Source organism: Leptopilina boulardi, unplaced genomic scaffold, assembly GCF_019393585.1.
Source record: "Leptopilina boulardi isolate dan_hultmark-lab unplaced genomic scaffold, ZJU_Lbou_2.1 LbouV2_4, whole genome shotgun sequence".
NCBI classification, from domain to species: domain Eukaryota; kingdom Metazoa; phylum Arthropoda; class Insecta; order Hymenoptera; family Figitidae; genus Leptopilina; species Leptopilina boulardi.
This window is the reverse complement of record NW_026137973.1, coordinates 272360-292277: the sequence shown is the minus strand read 5'-3', so window position 1 is coordinate 292277 and position 19918 is coordinate 272360. Positions and strand designations below refer to the sequence as shown.

Sequence of the window (19918 nt, the reverse complement as noted above, 5' to 3'; positions counted from 1 at the left end):
TTACACACCGATTCCTGAATTATCATTATTTATTGTTGGTAAGTAATGAAGTTATCTACTTTAACTATTTTTTTCCGAAAAAAAAATCACATTTGAGAGATTTCTGTTTATTGTACTTCTCATCCCTGGCGAGGCGTAAAAAAGTGTCACATTTCAGACGTTGTTCATTGTAAACTATCCTTTTTGCTTTAATTTTTACTTGTGTGTAAAGCCTTAATGTTAAAAATGGCCGCCCCGTCACTATTTTGTTGAGAAAAAAAGAAAAATAAAGTCGATTTTCTTGTCATAAATAACAACAACTGTTTTGTTGTAAATAACAAATTTGTGCATGTTTTGCTGCGGGATGGCATGTGAATCTTGTTCAACAAAATTTTCTCTCTTCAAGAGAAAAGTAAGTTATTAAATATAATTATAATGTTTATTTGAAAAAAAAATAAATTTCTATTTTTGTCTCTCTGATAAAAAATGATCAAATTGCGTCAAAAATTAATATTGAATCGATTTTTTTAACCTTTCCTTTTTTTTCTACATGAAATATAAACTAGTTAATCAAAATTAACGAATTAATTTTTCGTATTTTAAAATATAAAATAATTTTTAAAATAAATATAAAATAAAAATTTGAAGTAAATATAGAAAAATAGAAAATTGATAGAAAATAATCTAATCAATGAATCATGTTTTTATCAATTGATTTTTTTTTTTTTTTTTTTATTGGGATTGTAATAAAAATTGTTCGTAATCTAAATTGAGAAAGATATTTTCTCTTATTAATAATTAATTGTTTTTATAACCTAAAAATTGTTTTTTTCTCTGTCTTTTGTTTTTTTTTTTTAGAAACAATGCATGGATTGTCTACGATTTTTTTGTACAGATTGTCTTATTAGAAGGGTAGACAGAGTATTATGTTGTGACAATTGCAGTATGCTTTCACGTAGACCTGTTATTCGTAGTCAAATTCAACAAATGCGATCACGTGATTTACGACAATATCTCGTCGCAAAGAAAGTTTCTGTTCGCGGTTGTGTAGGTGAGAAAAAAAAATGAAAATTGTCTTTGTTTTCCTTTTTTTTTTTAATGGAAATTTTATTTTTTTATTTTATTTTACTGAAATTTTTTTTTTATTATTTATTTATCGATTTATTATTTATTTATTTATATTTATTTACTGATATAATTATTATTTATTAACTGTATTTATTTTTATTCCATTTTATAATTATTATTTATTTACTTTGTTATTTATTTAATATTTATTTATTTCTATTTTACTGGAGTTATTTTATTCTAATTTTTTGTAAATTACAAATGTTTCAACATTTAAAATATTTTAATTTAAAATTAACAATTATATTTCAAATTATATCATTCTAATTAATTAATTAATTTAATTAAATTTAATTTTTATTTATTAGAAAAAGAAGATTTAGTAAATTTACTCATAGTATTTGCAAATGAAGGCGATTGTCACACAAATAATGGTGGATTTGAAAGTGGACCATTCGACAGAAGCAGAAAGTAAGAAAATTCATTTTGAAAAATCAATTTAAAAAACTTTATTTTTTCTAATTTTGCAAAAAAAAATATTTTAAATTAATTTATTTATTTTCAAAATAAACGATACAAGCACTTTTGTACAAAAATACTAATAATAATAATTATTATTATAATTTTAATAATTAATATATTATTTATTTTCCGGTTTATTTTTAAATAAATTTTGTTTATTATTAATTTTAAGAGAAAATTATTTTTTTGCAATTAAAAAAAAAAAAAAATCGATAAACAGTTTTTTAGAGAGAAATCAAAACGATTTATCATCGAGACGTTCAAGAAGTCCACCAAGTAATATTGAAAGGCCAATAATAACAGAAGAGCCAAGACCGGAGAGAATTCCAGAACCGGAAATAATTGATGAACAAAGGCGAAATGAGAGTCAAGTTGAAATTGAAGAATTATCAGGAAGCGATGAAATTATTAATGAAACAGAAGCACAGCCTGTGATAATTGAAAATGATGAAATCTCCGAAACATCAGTTATCAGAGATACTGATTCATTTTCTGATTCTCATTCGGTAAATATTTATTTTTTTTTATTATTTAATAATTATTATATTGTCTAATATTTTTTTCCCCCCTTTAAAAACAGAGGACAAAAATAGTGGAATTATCGGATATAAAAGAAATCTCAGATTTAGAATATTTAACAGTGAAACAATTGAAAGATTTATTAAGTATGAATCGTGTTGATTTTAAAGGTTGCGTTGAAAGATGTGAATTATTGGATAGAGCGAGTAGATTATGGGAGGAACATCGAAAAACAAGAGAAAGTGAGTTAATTTCTTTTTTTTTCTATAGAAAAATAAGGAATTTTTAATTTTTATTGATAAATTAATAAAAATTTCTCTTTCAGCAAATATAGAAACAATGGATGACGAAACATTGTGTAAAGTATGTTTGGATGCACCAATTGAATGCGTTATTTTAGAATGTGGTCATATGGCATGCTGTATAAATTGTGGTAAACAAATGTCAGAATGTCCAATATGTCGGCAATATGTTGTGCGAGTCGTAAGATTTTTTAAAGCCTGATTATCTTCATAATTTTTATAAACATAGTTATATTTTATTTCTTAAACGGTTGACCATATGGCAAAAAAAAAAAAAAAATGTATATAGGCTTAAAAAAGGTGAAAAATTTGATCAAATCTATTTTATTCACTATAATTACAATTTTCATTAAAAAAAAAAAACTGTACATAGCCGTAAATTTTAGGCATAATTATTATTTTTCTTATATTTGGTAGAAAAAAGGTTTTTCTAAAGTTAGTAATTTCATTGCATCTTATATTTTTTTCTAATATAAAAGACTGGTTCTTTTACACTGTTTTTTTTCGAAACTACGATATAATTGTCTCGTAGAAAAAAAGGATTTTTGTTAATTTTTCTGTAATTGTAATTAATAAACCAAATCAAAGATTTAAATGAATTTAATATTAAAATATTTCTTTTTACAATAATTATATCTTACTATCACGTTTTATTATTAACATTTTTTTGTTTTCAACAATATTTTCTAACTAAAGAAATACGTTGATAATTCAACATTCTTAATGTCATATTTTCCTTTTGGTGGTACTTGTGCCAAGACTTTGTTAAAATTTTCATAGTTTTTCACAAATCTTGAGAGTTTACAATTTTTTATTTCCCTGGAAAAAAAAGAGAGAGAAACTTTTAAAATTTGTTAAAATTATTACTGTTACTATTATTCTAATAAATTATTCATTATTACTCTTTAGAATATTTGAATTTATTCAACATATATTCGGAAAGATTTTCCAAAATTGGCTCCGAATGAAGGGCAATAAATTGCTTTCGACAAATCTGAAATTGAAAAAAAGAAAATACAGTCAAAAATTATGAAAATATTAATTATTCTATTATTATTATCTAGTTTCTTACTTCGTTCATTTTAGTAACAGTTGATGGATGAGTCCAAAAACAATCATGTACTGACATAAATGAAATTCCCGCCTGTTCGGAATATAAACTCGTGAGCATCATATGCGTTGAATCCAAAGAATGAATGAAATTTGGCGGAAATGCATTTTTTTGTTTTAATGTATTTGGACTTTTGCTGTGAAAAAAAAGGAAACAAAAAATTATCAGAGCTAATTTAGAAAGTTTTTAAAAAATAATTAAAAAAAAACGATAATTTTAAGAAGAAAATAATTACGTAATTTTCGCATCAAATTTAATATAAGGTTGAAGAACAGGTAATCCTAATGGAGTTTCCCATTCAACTGGCGCTCCTCTAAATGTACAAATTAATCTCGCACATTCAGTGAACCAATCTTGAATTTCTCTTGCGCTTGTGAACATTGTTCGTAAACAGTGAAATGTCTGATCAGCTAAATATGAACTTGCCTCTTGAATTTTATCTTCGGGAAAATTATCCAAATCTAGAACAAAACAAAAAAAAAATCGAATATTAATTAAATATTAATTAAAGAAAATTTAAAAACAAAAATTACTTTAAAAAAGAAGACAAAATACCTTTCAATTGTTTTAATATTTGTAATTTAGCGCCGTATCTTGTGACACCATAAACGGTCGTCATAATTGTTTGCTTAATCACTTTCCTTTCAATAAAATCTTTTAAAATTTTTGCAATTTCCACATTTTTCTCAGCATCCAATCGACGAGCTTCCTCTACCTTTAAATAGAAAGGATTTTTTTTTTTAAAATTAAATTAGAATAATATACATAAAAATTTAATGATAATTTAATTTATTAAATAAATTTTTGTTTTTCGACGAGAAAGAAAAAAAATACTTACACGAACAACAATGTCACTATAAACGTCGCGCGGTGTTTCAAATGGAAACAAATTAACACTCTCGGCTCCAATTTGATCGCGTCCAAGTGCCGCATAATGTTGCAATCCATTACAACTTCCATCCTGATGAACTGGAAATCCAGTCATATATTTACTTGGATTTGGTGACATTAAAGCTTTTGATATTTCCATGCAAGCCGCCAATGTTTGCCAAGGCTCATCGGATGTTGTCCACCACATTTCACCCTTAAATTTATTTTTTTTAAATTTTCATAATTTGATTTAATTAAAAAAAAAAAAAAAAAAAAAAAAAAAAAAACAAAGAGAAGAAAATATTACCGTTAGTGGATTATTTGCACTGTCGAGAATTTTATCAAGAATTTCATTAGCATAAAGAAGTCTATTTTTAATAGATTCCTTCTTCTTGAAACCAGTTAAATTAATCGTATGAATTTTCAGCCAATCGAGACCTTTTGGCCCAAGGGGCTTTTTTAATGCAAACACTAACATTGATCGTGAAAAATCCGAACCAATGTGACTTAAATGTGGTGGAATTGGATAAACTCTTCCTCTAAAATCCATATTGTGTGGAAGCCAAAATATTTCGTCTTTGTACTGTTTTTTTTTTTTTTTTTTTTGAAAAGAAAAAAGCAAATATTAAAATTTTCTCTATTTAAATTTAAACGTAATTTTAATAATTTTTATAAAACTTACATGATTTGCCAACGATAATTTGTACAAAGCATCGCACCACAATGAGTGCATTTCATTTTTCTTCTTTCTTAAAGAAGCGGCATTTTTTGCATTTTCACGTCTTTCCTTCTCAGATGTTAATTTATTGTTAACAGGCGGATCAGGTAAAATAGAAGGTGATTCAGGTACATTTAATTCTTTCGAACCACCGTTTTGAAAAACCTATTTTCAAAAATAAATAACTAACTAAATATAAATAACTCAATAATTAACTAAAAAAATAAATTAATTAATAAATAGATTAGCAATTTGCAATTTAAGTAAAATTTATTTTTTTGTACCTTCATTGCTATGTCAAGAATTGCCGTATTCACTCTCCATGGAATTGATCCCAATTGATTTAAACTATCTAATAATGGATAAATTTGTTCTTTTGGTTTCGATTTTATTAGATTAAAATGTTCCGCCTATTGACAAAAAATTTTGTTTTTAAGTTGTTAAACCAAAACAAACAATATACAATTTTGAAATAAATAAAATTTCCAATTTTTATCCAAATAAAAATATTAAATAAATATTACTCACGAAACTAAAGGGAAGACGAATTATCGACGTTTTATTAATCAAATATCCTCCTCTGTCAATACTAAACCATGGTCTCGGTGGCGATAAAGAAGGCAATGTATCGTAGCTAAACTTTAATTTTCCTGTATTACACCCTTGATTCATTTTCGTCAATAATGGATGAGGTTGTATCTGTAATATTTTTATTTCAATTTTTTTTTTTTTTAATTTCCACAAAGAATAATTTCAAAATATTCATTATTATTTTCTTCCAATCAAATAATTATTCTTAATAAATTTTATATATTACAAAATAAAAACTAATTATTATATAATAATAAAATGCTTGGTCTGTCCTTCTGTCCTAACTTGAAGTTAATCTTTTATTGATTTCACGTGTTTTTTGAATAGTAATCTTATGACGTGTCAAATTAAACTTGAAAATTTTAGAAATAATTAAATTTCAAAAGATATTGTTAATTTTCAAAAAAATAATAAAATTTTACAGAACTAAAAATAGTTTATCAAAAAATTTTTTGGAAAACATTTTTTAAATTTAATTGAATTTTCAAAAAATTTAAAATTGAGATTTTTGAAATTAATTGAACTTCAAGTGATTTTAATTAAAATTTTATATGATTTCACTAAAAAATTTATTAGAAATTACAGACAAAATACAATAATTTGATATAATCATTTTTAATTGAAAAATGGTTTCAGATAGTTGAATTTTCAAAGAATATTATAAAAATATTTAAAAATAATTGAATTCCCTTAGAGTTATAATTGAAATTATTAAATTTCAAAAAATTTTCGATGGAAAATTTTAAAAATAATTAAATTTTAAATGCTTTTAAATTCAAATTATTGAAAATTCAATTAATTTTGAATTCAAATTTTTTAGAATAATTAAATTTTCTTTAATTTTGATTTCAAATTTCTGAAAATAATTAAATTTCAATTAAAATTTTGGATAATAATTCATTTTTAGTTGATTTTTTATTGAAAATTTTGATAATTAATTTTGAATTGAAATTTTAGAAAATAATTAAATTTTCTTTGATTTTGAATTGAAATTTTGGGAAATAATTGAATTTTAGTTGATTTTGGAATTGAAATTTTGAAAAATAATTTAATTTTTGTTAATTTTCAATAGAAAAATTTGAAAAGTATTTGAATTTTTGTTAATTTTAAAAAGAAAAATTTGTAAATTATTGAATTTTAGTTTATTTTTGATTGAAAATATTGATAATAATTAATTTTGAATTGAAATTTTGGATAATTATTGAATTTAAATTTTTGAGAATAATTCAATTTTAGTTGATGTTTAATTGAAAATTTGAAAAATAATTTAATTTTAGTTGATTTTCAATTAAAATTTCGAATAATAATTGAATTTTATGTGATTTTAAATTGAAAATTTGGAAAATAATTGAATTTTAAAAGATTTTGAATTAAAAATTTGGAAAATAATTGAATTGTCTTGGATTTTGAATTGAAATTTTGGAAAATAATTAAATTTTAATTACAATTTTAAATAATAATTCAATTTTAGTTGATTTTTGATAATTAATTTTGAAATGAAATTTTAGAAAATAATTTTATTTTATTTGAATTTAAATTGAAAATTTGGAATATAAGTGAATTTTAGTTGATTTTGAATGGAAATTTTGGGTAATAATTGAATTTCATTTGATTTTAAATTGAAAATTTGGAAAATAATTGAATTTTAAAAGACTTTGAATTTAAAATTTAATAATTTAATAATTAATAATCTGAAGCCTATAAACATATAATTTTTATTTTTATCATTTAATATGGAATAATATTCTAATAAATTTAAATAATTATTGATAATATTAATTTTTAATTTCTCTATAACAAATAATTAAATACTCAATTTGACGCGCTTGCGCGCGTTTAATATTGCTAGTTAATAAAATAATTTATTATTTAAATACGTGTATAAATAGAAAATAAATTTTGTTCCCGTTGGAAAAATGCAAAAAAAAAAAGGAATTTCTTACCTCCTCTTTCATTACTTTAAATTTACTTCGAAAAATCACATAAAATGCAGGGACTGCAATTTTATTCCCATCTCTCATTGTGATATTAACTTTTAAATCTTTTAATATAATATCATACAAAAATCTTCCAACTTCTTTTAATACATCTGATGGCCATTGTAAAATTGGATAATGTGAACATTGACCTTCTTTTTTTAATTGATATTCCAAATGTAACCATTTTATACGACCATTTTCAGCGTTTCCATTATATAAAAACCATTTACAATAATCTTCATAACATTTTAAAATATTGTCGTGTAATTTTTCCTCATGTTGAATTTTATACTATTCAAAATGCAAAAAAAAATATTAAATTATTATTTCTAGTAATAATAATTTTTGTACGTCTATTTTTATAGATGAATAATAATAATAATAATAATAATAATAATAATAATAATAATAATTAAATACCTCATATTTTTTAAATATACTTAAAGCCAAATCTTTCGCTAAATAAGTAATCGGTTGACTAAATGATTCAGTTGATTGTATGAGAATTTTAACTTCTCTCAATATAGCATTAACATAAATTTCAGGCTCAAAAACAGTGAGATATGGATTTAAATCAGAAATTCTTAAATCTTTTTCCCTTAATTTTAGTGTTGACAAATTTCTCTTAAATGCATTACTTATATCAATTCGCCATTTTTCATGTAATTCATTTAATTCCTCCTTCTGAAAATTTTTTTTTTTACAAATAAAGAAATATTAACTAAAAAAAAAAAAATAATTTTAAACTCACATTTTGTAGAATTTTCTTCGTTGGTTCCAATTGTTTATCAATACTTTGAATTTCAACTTCACCAATTGATTCAATGTCAAATTGTTTTTTTGCCCTCGCTTTCAAATCGTCAAGTTTAAATAAATTCTTTGCTGGACTTTCATAATTACGTTCATTGAAAATATTATCCAGTAAATGATTATTATATTTTATTGTTTTTAATTGAAAATGTGGTGTAAAATTTTCGTCTAACAATTTAATCATTTCTAAAATTTTTTCTAATTGATCTTTAACAAATAATGGCGATGTTACTATTGAATTTAAACTTATATTATTTTCAATCATTTCAGTTTTAATTGTTTTGAGAAATTCTGCAATTGAAAAATTTTATTTAAATTAAATAATAATTTTTTGTTTTTGTTTTTAATTTAAATTAATTATACAAACCAAGTTTTTTTGTATTATCACTTCTAGCGAGACATTCAAATATAAATGCATAAGATTCGGCGTTCATTAAAATAGAATGTTTTTTCATTAAATTTTTTAGCAATAAAACATTTTTAAAATCTCCCATTGACGCTAAATAGCGAAAAAATAAATTATAAAATTTCACATTTTTAAAATGTATTTGCCTTTGTGGTTGTGAACTTTTTTCAAAATGAAGTAAAAGATTCAATGCTTGCTTTCCTTTTCCACAATTAATGCATGTTTGAAAAAATGAATATAAATTAGATTGTTTTGCTTCTAAATAATTATCTACTGTTGATGAAGTTTTTTCTGTTTTCATTACTTTTTCTTCAACAACAGGCTTTGAATTTTTCGTTTTACCTTCTTCCACTTTTGATTTTTTTTGATTTGTAAATAATTTAATTTCTTCTATTACCTAGAGAAAATATTTAATTAAATTTTTTTATAGTAAATTATATTTAAAAAAAAAAATTTTTTTTCTCACCTTTGAAATATCTTTCTGTTTAAATTTTTTCTTTGCTACATTTTTATCTTTAATTTTTTCCATTTCGACCTTAAAAAATATTAAAATTTAATAAATTAAATAAATAGAAATTGGTTTTTTTTTTTTTTTTTTTTTAATTTATTTATAAAGATTTTTTTTAGAATAATATTTAGAAAGAAACTTACATTATTTGGTTCGACAAATTTTGACAAATTTTCAGCATTTAATTTTTTAACTTTAGTCCTTCTGTTTGTGGCTGCAGCTTCAGTAACTGATAAATAATAAAAAATTTTAGAAAATAAAATTTTTAAATAACAAAAATTCTATTTTTGAAAAATAAAGCCTTACCTTCCAATATTTCGAGAAATTTTCCACTTTTACGTTTTATTTTCTTTGGAATTGGAATGCTTATTTCTGATATTTTCGCAGTTGTTGAATAATTTTTTAATTGTTGACATTTTAGAACTAGATTTTTATTTTTAAAATAAATTAATATTTTTTTTTTTATTTACAAATTATTTTGATAATTAATTATTAATTAATGATTAAAATTATTTAAAATTAAAATTTAATTACAATAATTATTGTGAAATTAATAATAATATTTTGTCAACGATATATTTTTTTGCAAAAAAAATACACATGTTAAACATAACCTTAAAAATAGTTTGAAGGTTTATAATTTACATTTTTAAACGTTAAATAATATTAAAAAATTTTTAAACACTACAAATAGAAGGAAAATTACATTAAACAATTGTTTAATTAGTGAATCAAGCAACAAAACTAAAAAAAAATGCAAAATAAGATTAAAAACATAACCTTAAAAAAAACACGGGGAAAAAAAGAATATTTGGTAAGAAGCTTTGTATTAGAATATAATATTAGACATTTAATTTTTTTCGGAAATAATAGTTATTTACTCACATTTTAAAGTTTGTTGATGATAAAATTTGCAAAAAGAACACAAGTAAAAATTTTGCACTAAATTGTCAACCGGTTTTGCATTAACTAAATGAAAATTACGAACTTTTAAAAGTCCGTACATTATGTAAAAGACATTTATTATTATCTATCTATTTTGTATAATGGAAATTAATTACAAAATTATATTATAATTAGTTTATTTAAAAACACAATCCATTTTTCGGTTTTTATAACAAGGGTTGTGTAATTACGCTTTCTTCGGTAAATTACAATGGTAAATACGTAAAATACGATTTTTTTTACTACATACATTTTAGGGCATATTTACAATTTACCTATATTGGAACCTCCGAAATATGACACTTTTGAGAAAATAAAAAATATTAAAAAAAAAACATTTCTAGTATCTATCCCGGTGGTGGAATAATAAATAACTAAATTTTTAAATAATTCCTTTGAAAATTTGAATTTATAATTGTTAATAAATAAAAATAATTAATATTAATGCAATTATGATTTGAAAATTCCCGCTGCATTGTTGCGCCATCAATCGGCGTTTTGAATCAATCTCAAATTATTCCGCTTGTCTCATATCTATATCAATTCAGTTTGTTCGTGTTCTTTTTTCTTTTCACGTCAAGCACAATGGGTGAGTGTCGTTATTTTTTCCACATGTTTATAAAATCAATCAACATCCTATTTATTTATTGTTAATATTGAAAAAATTTAATTCGCAAACGAATCTATTGTTTATTATAAACAAGTGTTGTGTATTATTTGTGTTGTTTTTTTGTTGTGAAAAATTATAATGTTGAAAGAAAATGAATCAACGCCGAGTCTCGTACATTTGACATTATTGTCAATATTTCAGGTTTTTTTTAAAATAACTAATATAAAAATTGTATGTTTTTCTTTTTATTTTCTAATAAATTGTAATCGATAATTGTTTTTCCGTTTATTTTGAAATAATGAAAATGTATTGTTTTTTCAATTGTTGCTTTGATGACGCGAAAAGTGAGGTTATGTTCGTGTAAAGGAAATCGTAATTTTTTTTCGCTCTTGGAAATTTTACAAAAATTTCTTCTCAGAATTTGAAAATTCGGTTATTCTGTTTATGGAAAAAATATAATTTCCGGTTTCTTCTGTTTTTAATTGAGAAGTCAATTTGTTTTTAAAAATTTTTTTTAATTACATTTATTTATATTTAAATTAATTCAGTGAAACATTTTTCTTTAAATTTTACTGTTTCCTTAATTTAAAAAAATATATTTGCGTATTGAATAAATTTTTATTGTGATTTAGTGATAGAAAGGAAATAATTTAGATTACTTGGAATTTTTTTTCGTAATATTTTTTTCAAAAAAAGAGAAAGTTTTTCATTATAATAAAATTTGTGTTTGCGTATTGAAATTTTTGTAAGAAAAATTTTTTTGTTTTATTAATTTTATTATTAAAAAATTTTTAATTTTCTTTTTTTAATTTAATTTAATTTTTTTTTTGAACCAAATATGATGAGTACCCTTACCTACTCAGAACGAGAGGTGTTGAAATTTTTCCCACAGCGTACTGAAGTTTTTTTTTTTTGCTACAAAATAAAAAGCAAAAAAAAAATTATTTTTCAAAAAAAAAAAAAAACGTAGTACAAATATTTTACTAATTAGAAAAAAATCGAAACATTTTTTTTAAGGTATTTCCCGTGATCACTGGCATAAAAGGCGTGCAACCGGTGGCAAAAGAAAGCCACTCAGAAAGAAGAGGAAGTTCGAATTGGGACGTCCTGCTGCCAATACAAAACTTGGTCCTCAACGTATTCACACCGTAAGATAAAAATGTTTATTTCTCTTTTTTATAAATTCAAAAAAAAAAATTTTAAATATAATTTTTGTACATTTTTTTCCGTCTTAATTGAAAAACTGCAATTTTTTTTTCACATTTTAATAGTGTGGAAAAAAATTTATTTGATTCAAATAATTGGTTTCTTGACTATTATCAAATAAATATTTATTTGATGCAAATAAATATTTATTTGATACAAACAAATATTTATTTGATACAAATACAAATTTATTTCTATTAAATAATTATTTGTTTCAAGTACCAGAAATTATTGGTTGAAATAAATAAAAAATTTTGTTGTTTAAACTAACGAAGCTGAAGTATGTAAACGTTTATGATAAACGATTTTTTAAAAAAATAATTTTTTTAAAATGAAAAATTCTATAATTTTTTGTCTAAAAAAATATTTTTTCTAATTTGTTGATTAATGAAAACTACAAGAAATATTTTTTAGTCAAAATATTAAAGAATTTTTCATTTTAAAAAATTATTTCTTTAAAAATCGTTTATCATAAACGTTGCGTATACTTCAGCTTTGTTTCAACTAAATATTTATTCACTCCGAGTCACGAAAAAAGAACACAAAAAAAAACGAAATTCTAAATTTAAGATTGGTTCTAAAATTTAAAAAATTCTTTATTATTTTAAAAATATTATATTCTAATTGTAAGAATAAAAAACTTGGAAAAACATTCTTAACCCTCGGAGCACATACTGGGTCACACAGACTCTGTCATTAATTTCAATGAAGTGTAATTTGAAAAGTCGGCAATACAACACGAACCTAAGGCCATATAGTGGTAACTAACTAATAAGGAATAATAAGTAACATGATAATCCAAAGAAAATAATAAAATACTAGTAAATATGTTATTAAAAAAGTATAGTTTTAAAAAGTTGTGTCGAAAATCACATTTTTATCGTCTTAAAAGTTACCCTCGTTAAACTACAAAATAAATACCTTTTTTAAAAAATAAAATAAGGTGGTATTTTTTCCCTTATTCTAACACACTTCGAGAATATAAATCCCAATTTTTAGCTTAAAATATTAAAAATTACAAAAGTTACATTTTTTTTTTTAAATTCAATTTTTTCTTTTTAATTAGTTAACTTCACGAATTTTTTTTCAATATGCAAATAATTTAATAATATTTCTAAACTGCATATTCTTATTTTACAAGGTTCAATGAATAAAAAAATATTTTTTTTTGTGTTGATCAGTCCAATAGTTCAAAAATGGGGGAGTTTTGTAAAGTAAACAGGGTCACAGCGACCCAGACTGTGCTACTTGTTCGAAAAAAGAGGTGTGTGCTCCGAGGGTTAAAAAACCCACCAAGAAGTTATTTTTAAATTTAGTTTCCTTTCTTTACAGTGAAGAAAGAAGGAAATAAAAAAAATTTTTGATTATTTAAATATTATACGGAAAAAAAATTTGTATAAAAAAATTGTAATTTTTGTTTTAAATGATGATTACCCTTACCTACTCAGAATTGAGAGATGTTGATATTTTTCCCACAGCGTTCTGAAGAAAAACAAAAATTTCCTATTTTTTTTTTTTTTTTTGTAAAAGAGAAAAAGATATAATTTTTAATCATTTTTTTCTTTTCTGTTTTTTTTTCTCGCCAATTTTGGAAAAAAAAAGGTTCGTACACGCGGTGGCAACAAGAAATACAGAGCACTTCGTCTCGACACAGGAAATTTTGCCTGGGGTTCAGAGGGTCGTGCACGTAAAACACGTATCATCGATGTTGTTTACAATGCCTCAAATAACGAATTGGTGAGAACCAAAACTCTCGTTAAAAATGCAATTGTCACCATTGACGCAACTCCATTTAGACAATGGTACGAGGCACATTATGCCCTTCCTCTTGGACGCAAACGTGGCGCAAAATTGGTAAGAATCTTTTTCAAATTTTTCTATTTTATTTTAATTACAATAAAGAAAGGTATTCTTTTTTTCTATAATTTAGTACTTTTCTCTTTACCTGCAAAAAAAAAAATTCTAATCGTGGAATTTTAATTTACTAAAAAAAATTTTTAAACTTGCGAAATTCTTTGTTTTTTGACCGAAATTGAAAATATCCGAACAAAGAATTAATTTATTAGTATATATGTAGAAAAAAAAAAAAAAAAAACATTTCTTGTCCCTTAGACGGAAGCTGAGGAGGAAACTTTGAATAAGAAAAGGTCGAAGAAATGCGAAGCTAAATACAAGTCAAGGCAAAAGTTTGCTAAAGTTGAACAAGCTCTCGAGGATCAATTTGCAACGGGAAGAGTTCTCGGTAAGAAAAAAAAATTATTTAAAATTTTTTTAGATATTTAAAAAAGAAAATTTATTCTGTAAATAAAATACAATTAACAGAGTAGATAAAAATGAAAGAACGATTTTTTTTTTATTTAAGACTGAAGACAGATTTTTTGTTATTTAAATATAAAAATTGTAAATAAAAATTTTTTCCTTTTTTTTTAATCAGCTTGCGTTGCCAGTCGACCCGGACAATGCGGAAGAGCTGACGGTTATATTTTGGAAGGAAAAGAACTCGAATTCTACATGAGAAAGATTAAGAGCAAAAAAGCGAAGTAGATTTGTATACTTCAAAAATGAATAAATTTAAATTTAATGAAAAACCCTCCCCCTTTTTATTTCAAAATTCTCCTGATTTCCTTTTTTTCCTATCATTTTTCTCTCCTCTTTAATTTTTTTTTTTTTCCCTTTAATTTACAGAAAATTCTTCCCCTTTTGCAAGGTAAGTTGTATTTTTCCTTCTCTGTTTTTTTTTGTCAAAATTTGTTTCTTCTCGCTTTTTTTTCTCTGTTTGCAGGAAATGTTTTTCAGACAAGGATTTTTCATCATTGAGGCGAATTGGGTTTTTTTAAACAGGTTTCTTATACATGGAAAAAATTTTACCTGGAACAGCGAAAAAGTTTCACTAGAATAGCAAAAGTTTTAGTTGTTTCAAGTTAAATCTTTCACTATTCTAGTGAAACTTTTCTCTGTTTCAGATAAAGTTTTTTTTCTGTGATATTATTTTGTTTTTAAATGTTTTTTGTTTTGTCTTGCATGTTTTTTTGGGGTGAAGGTGTACACAGAAAATTATAAGGTATTAAAATAAGCTGCAACGCTTATTATTTTAATCCAATTTTGCTTATTTTAATCCATTTTGGTATTAAAATAAGTAAAATTGGATTAAAATAATAAGCGTTGCAGCTTATTTTAATGCCTTTTAATTTTCTGTGTAGAGATAAAAAAAAATAGAAATTTTAAAATAAAATTGCTTTTATTTTCTTGTAAGTTAATATTATTTGCCAGTTTAGTAGTTGCTTTTAGTAGAAATAGTACTTTCATATAGGACAACAATTTACCAAAGTATCAAGCCAATCCAATAAATTGCAGAAATTGCAATTTTTTAGTTTTTTTAAAATAAAATATGGTAGGCTCATTTATCATATTAATATCTCAAATCTGACTAAAGGATTTTGAAAAATACCCCAAAAAAAAAAATTTTATCGTCTTTTTTCCAAAAATTTTTTTTTAATCGAAAAAATTTTTAAATAGAAAAATTTAAGGTTATATATAATAAAATCGTATTCCTTACGTCAAGATGAATCGATAGATATATATAAAGTATACATTTGAGGTAAATTTAAAAAATTAATAAAAGTTAAAAAATCAAAAATTCACATTTTGGTAATAAAATTTTGCTTTCTCCACGAGGAAGCAAATTTTTTTTGCTGATCGTAAAAAGGAAGCAAAATGTTCATGTAATGAACATCTGAATTTACAACTTTTTTTTTTTTTTTTATTTTATCCTATTATAAAAAGGTCATACCAAAACCTTATGCGTTACGTGCGTAACGTTTTTAGTAAAACTAATAAAATCAATTAGTCGAATATAATATCAACATAAAATATCTTATATGAAACATATATATCATTATACTACTGTTTTATTAATAAATTATAATTTAATGATTAAAAAACAATAATCAATGTGCAAAGATCTCGTTGATATAAATTGAACAGTCACAGACCAAATGATCCAATTTTTCTGAAAAAAAAATTCATTAGTGATAAATCTGAAATAGTCGCAAAGGAAATGAAATTATGTTTTTTTAAAAGTATAAATTAGTCATAGATAAGGTAACAATACATAGCAAAGTGATCGCCTGCTAAGTCGTATCAACAATCCTTATTTTTAGCTCTCTATGTCGGCCAATGAAAATGCTTGCGGCAAAAGTTACACGTATATACACGTGACTAAAAACACATGGCAATTGACTGATCGATGATTCACATTCGAAAAACATGAAAATGCGGGTTTTTTGATAAAAAAAAAAAAAAGAAAAAAATTTACTTTTTTTAAATTTACATTTTAATAACGGTAAAATTATTCCCCCTATGTAACGTTTTTAAAAAGGCGGCAAAAATAATTACAAAGATATAAAATAATATAAAGAAAGAGAAAAAAATAATTGGCAAAATTAAAGATAAAATAAATAAATTATATACATGTATGTATAGGCAATTTGTGTGGATTAAAGCCAAAAGACGTAAATCAGTTGACGAAAGTAACTATAAATTTCATTCTAATCTTAAATGTTTTTGATTTTTGATGAAAATTGCATAAAACGTGTTTATACGTATAGTATATAGCAAAATTATAATTATAGATTTTTCGAGTCTATTAATGGGAGAACTAGATCATTAGATATTTCTAAACAAACATATTATATTTAGAAACAATTTTTATTTTAAAGTAAAAATTTTATTTAAATGTAAATTAATAATGAATGTTTTAATATATCTTTATAAAGAAAAGAATATCAGAATTACAGAAACAAACAAAAAATCACTTCTTAGTAAATGTATTGTTTTTTTTTCTCATTATTCTTCTGTTCTTGGAAAATAAATAAAATAACGAATATAATAATTGTAGGACAAATTTTATTTGTTTCTAATTACCTATAATTAACCGCGCATGTAAATTGTCAAGAAAGCAATTTTTTTTGTTTAATTCTAAACTTGTTTCTTTTTTTTTAAATTAGTATAAAATTGCTTGTAAAATAGTGTCAATTTTAAGTCTTGTAAGAATATAATTTTTAAATGTAAATATATAAAATAACATATTCTATTTGTAGAATGACCTTTTCAAACGAAAATAGCAAATAGAATGTTTACCGTTTACAAAAGTTTTATAAAAATATATTTTAAAAAACCAACATATTTACAGTTAGCTATAAATTAAATAATTTTTTTTAAAAAGTATTACGAAATTATGATTCATTATAAAAGAATATCAATTTTAATTTCGATTGATATCTTTTTGAAATGATGATGATGATGAAATTTGTTACAGGAATTAAGATAACATATAATATCCTTTTGAAACGACTTTTGTTGTAATTATGACCAATTTTTTTTTTCGTGGAATATATCAAACAATGAAAGTGATGTATGAGCGCAATGAGAATTAAAATTGAGATTAAGATATATATATATAAAAGAAGAATGAATGAAAAAAGAATACATTTTTAATTGAATTAAAGTGTGAAATAGTTGGGAAAAATAATTTTATTGTTACATATGCATTGATTTTTTAAAGATTTTATTTACGAAATAAGCGCGAAAGTTCGTCATTTTGTTTTGTTACAATTCTCAAATTGAACTGTAAAATTTTATCTAAAAAAATGTAAAACAAAAGACAAATTATTTTAAATTTTCTATTGTTAGTGACAATAATGAAAGAAACAAATCTCCAAAAGAAATTTTTCTCAATTAAATTTTAGTGTCACTGTAATTATAATTTTTTTTAAACTTTCTTTTGAGAACAAAAAAGAAATTTGCATTTTTATTTTCTGGGAACTTAAAAAGAGTTTAAAAAAACAAAATTCTTATAAAAATTAGATCTAATTTTTTTTTTGGTCGCGTATCATATAGGAACCATTTGATCTTGAACTATTACAAAAGAAACAGGTTTCGTCAAGTTAAAAAGAAATAGCAATTTATAATCGTCTGCAAACAAAAAGAAATTTAGGTTATAATAGTGAAAAATAGACGCGCACCGAAAAAAAAGTAGAAAAAAATTTCTTTTTCTTCTATCATCGTGATTTTAAATAGAAAAAATAAGGTCAACAGAAATAGATGAAAGAAGAGCAATTTTTCTTTATAAAACCCCAGGAAAAAAATATATTTCTCTCTATCAATTCTAGATAAATATTTATTTGATTAAACGAAAAATTTTATTTGGATTAAAAATTTAGTTAAAATAAGAATTTTATTTAATTCAAAAATTTTAATTGTTCAAATTTTTTAGTATTCATAAATTTTGTTTTCAAAAAAAGTACTTTCAATGGAAAGTACAAGGTTTTAGTTAGAGGAATTTGAAACATTCATTATTATTTGAGTACGTCCTTGAAATTTATATTCCACACATGTGTCTATACATATACATATATAATCTTAACTGATTTTCTAGCTTTGAGTCCTGAAGAATGACGATCACTGGTCACTATGACCAGTCACGCATATATATATATATATATATATAAACCCAAGTAAATCTCGTTTCAATTGCGACATAGAAAATAAAATACAGTAATTGCAAAGTCTCTCTTTCTGTATGTATAAAATCCACACAGGAGTCAATCGTGTTCCCAGGGTCTCTAGTTCCGCTCACTTTTTCAAGTTTCCCAGGGGTCCCCATGACGATTTCCGGCTCGCAATGTCGACTCCAACTCACTTCCGGTATCGCAAAGTCAGTGCTTTAATTTTTTCATCTGTTCTAAATTTTAAGTCCTGTTGAATATTAAAAAAAAAAAATTCTCTCAAGTCCCATTGATTAAAATAAAAAAAAAATTCTCTAAACTTCCACTGATCAAAAAGAAAAAAATTCTCTCACTTCGAAATAATCAAAATTTGAAACAATCTACTCCAAATAAATGTCCCAAGTGCAACGATACCATATCAGTCAAGCATCTTCTTGTTGACTGCCTGGAATATCAAAAGGACAGAGAAGATGTTTCATTGACCAATGATCTAAAACAAACTCTCAACTCTACCAAAGGAATAACACAAGCTCTACAATTTTTTATGAACATTAACTTAATTAATAACATTTAACTCTACTGCATTCTTCCAAAATGTGCTTATTACTGCAGTATAATGAATACCGGGAAAATAATCAAGAAGTCGATTATTTAAAAAAAAACTGTCTTTCTACATTGCCTTTTAAATTTTTTATAAATTAATTTTTTTGAATACTAATAATAAATGAACTATAATGATAAATTACATGCTACAAATAATATTTTTAATAAAAAAAAAAAAATCGGGTTTATAGACCTTCGGGAAAAAGGTTTTCGGAAAATTTTACATTCAGAAATTTGGACTTTCGGGAATATGTCCGGATACCCCTATAACGACCTTAAATAAATAAATTTAAAAAAAAAATTGAAACTAAAAGGAATTTAAACTATACGGAAATATTTAGAAAAAAATTTAATTTAATTTTTTAACGAAGAGGGTAATTTAGAACACGTGATATTCGTGGTTTTTTTTTCAAATTAACACTAATAGTGGTGTAAAAAAAGTTAATTAAGGTGAAAATTAGAGAGAGGGCTTTTAAGCTGATTTTTTCTAGGATAAGAGAGAGAAATAGAGGCAATTTTCCGGATAGATGATACGAATAAAAAATTATGAATGAAAAAGAGACAGGTGTTTTGAAACGAACGGTTATAGTATAGGCACGCAGGTATCCGTCTGCAACCTGCAACATGATCAAAAACCGGAAGTTCCGCTTTCTGCTCTGCTGACC

At 23.4% G+C, this 19918-nt stretch overlaps 3 protein-coding genes across 4 annotated transcripts; 2 read left to right on the top strand and 1 right to left on the bottom strand.

Annotated features, from left to right (window-relative positions):
• The first annotated feature begins 196 nt into the window (after nt 1-196).
• On the top strand, nt 197-2989 carry LOC127289157 (E3 ubiquitin-protein ligase RNF34). 2 transcript variants are annotated; one of them, XM_051316944.1, is made up of 6 exons: nt 197-391; nt 875-1030; nt 1416-1518; nt 1790-2075; nt 2150-2330; nt 2414-2989. In XM_051316944.1, exons 2-6 carry the CDS (start codon nt 925-927, stop codon nt 2590-2592), a joined length of 855 nt encoding a protein of 284 aa, XP_051172901.1. In that variant the 5' UTR covers nt 197-391; nt 875-924; the 3' UTR covers nt 2593-2989. The 2 variants fall into 2 exon arrangements, with proteins under 2 accessions (XP_051172901.1, XP_051172900.1); XM_051316943.1 differs by having other exon boundaries at nt 838-1030.
• LOC127289156 (DNA-directed RNA polymerase, mitochondrial) lies at nt 2975-10522 on the bottom strand. Its single transcript, XM_051316942.1, has 18 exons — nt 10269-10522; nt 9690-9806; nt 9527-9612; nt 9342-9410; nt 8837-9272; nt 8411-8760; nt 8080-8343; nt 7624-7950; nt 5618-5788; nt 5374-5499; nt 5054-5254; nt 4679-4954; nt 4340-4585; nt 4057-4216; nt 3737-3962; nt 3463-3637; nt 3293-3384; nt 2975-3209 (listed from the first exon to the last, which is right to left on the bottom strand). The coding sequence occupies exons 1-18, from the start codon at nt 10387-10389 to the stop codon at nt 3077-3079; spliced, it is 3576 nt and encodes a 1191-aa protein (XP_051172899.1). The 5' UTR covers nt 10390-10522; the 3' UTR covers nt 2975-3076.
• Nucleotides 10523-10784: 262 nt separating this feature from the next.
• LOC127289144 (40S ribosomal protein S8) lies at nt 10785-14732 on the top strand. The gene is made up of 5 exons (XM_051316924.1): nt 10785-10917; nt 11956-12086; nt 13747-13998; nt 14257-14386; nt 14579-14732. Exons 1-5 carry the CDS (start codon nt 10914-10916, stop codon nt 14686-14688), a joined length of 627 nt encoding a protein of 208 aa, XP_051172881.1. The 5' UTR covers nt 10785-10913; the 3' UTR covers nt 14689-14732.
• The last annotated feature ends 5186 nt before the right edge of the window (nt 14733-19918 follow it).

Excerpts from the sequence above, each read along its gene's own strand:
- LOC127289156 (XM_051316942.1), bottom strand. The coding sequence starts at position 10,389 with ATGTACGGACTTTTAAAAGTTCGTAATTTTCATTTAGTTAATGCAAAA. Across the intron at positions 4,586-4,678 it reads GTGCAAATAATCCACTAACG|GGTGAAATGTGGTGGACAAC; the intron begins GTAATATTTTCT and ends AATAAATTTAAG. Across the intron at positions 3,963-4,056 it reads AATATTAAAACAATTGAAAG|ATTTGGATAATTTTCCCGAA; the intron begins GTATTTTGTCTT and ends GTTTTGTTCTAG.
- LOC127289157 (XM_051316943.1), top strand. The coding sequence starts at position 329 with ATGTTTTGCTGCGGGATGGCATGTGAATCTTGTTCAACAAAATTTTCT. Across the intron at positions 1,031-1,415 it reads TTCTGTTCGCGGTTGTGTAG|AAAAAGAAGATTTAGTAAAT; the intron begins GTGAGAAAAAAA and ends TTTATTTATTAG. Across the intron at positions 2,076-2,149 it reads CATTTTCTGATTCTCATTCG|AGGACAAAAATAGTGGAATT; the intron begins GTAAATATTTAT and ends CTTTAAAAACAG.
- LOC127289144 (XM_051316924.1), top strand. Across the intron at positions 12,087-13,746 it reads GTCCTCAACGTATTCACACC|GTTCGTACACGCGGTGGCAA; the intron begins GTAAGATAAAAA and ends GGAAAAAAAAAG. Across the intron at positions 14,387-14,578 it reads TGCAACGGGAAGAGTTCTCG|CTTGCGTTGCCAGTCGACCC; the intron begins GTAAGAAAAAAA and ends TTTTTTAATCAG.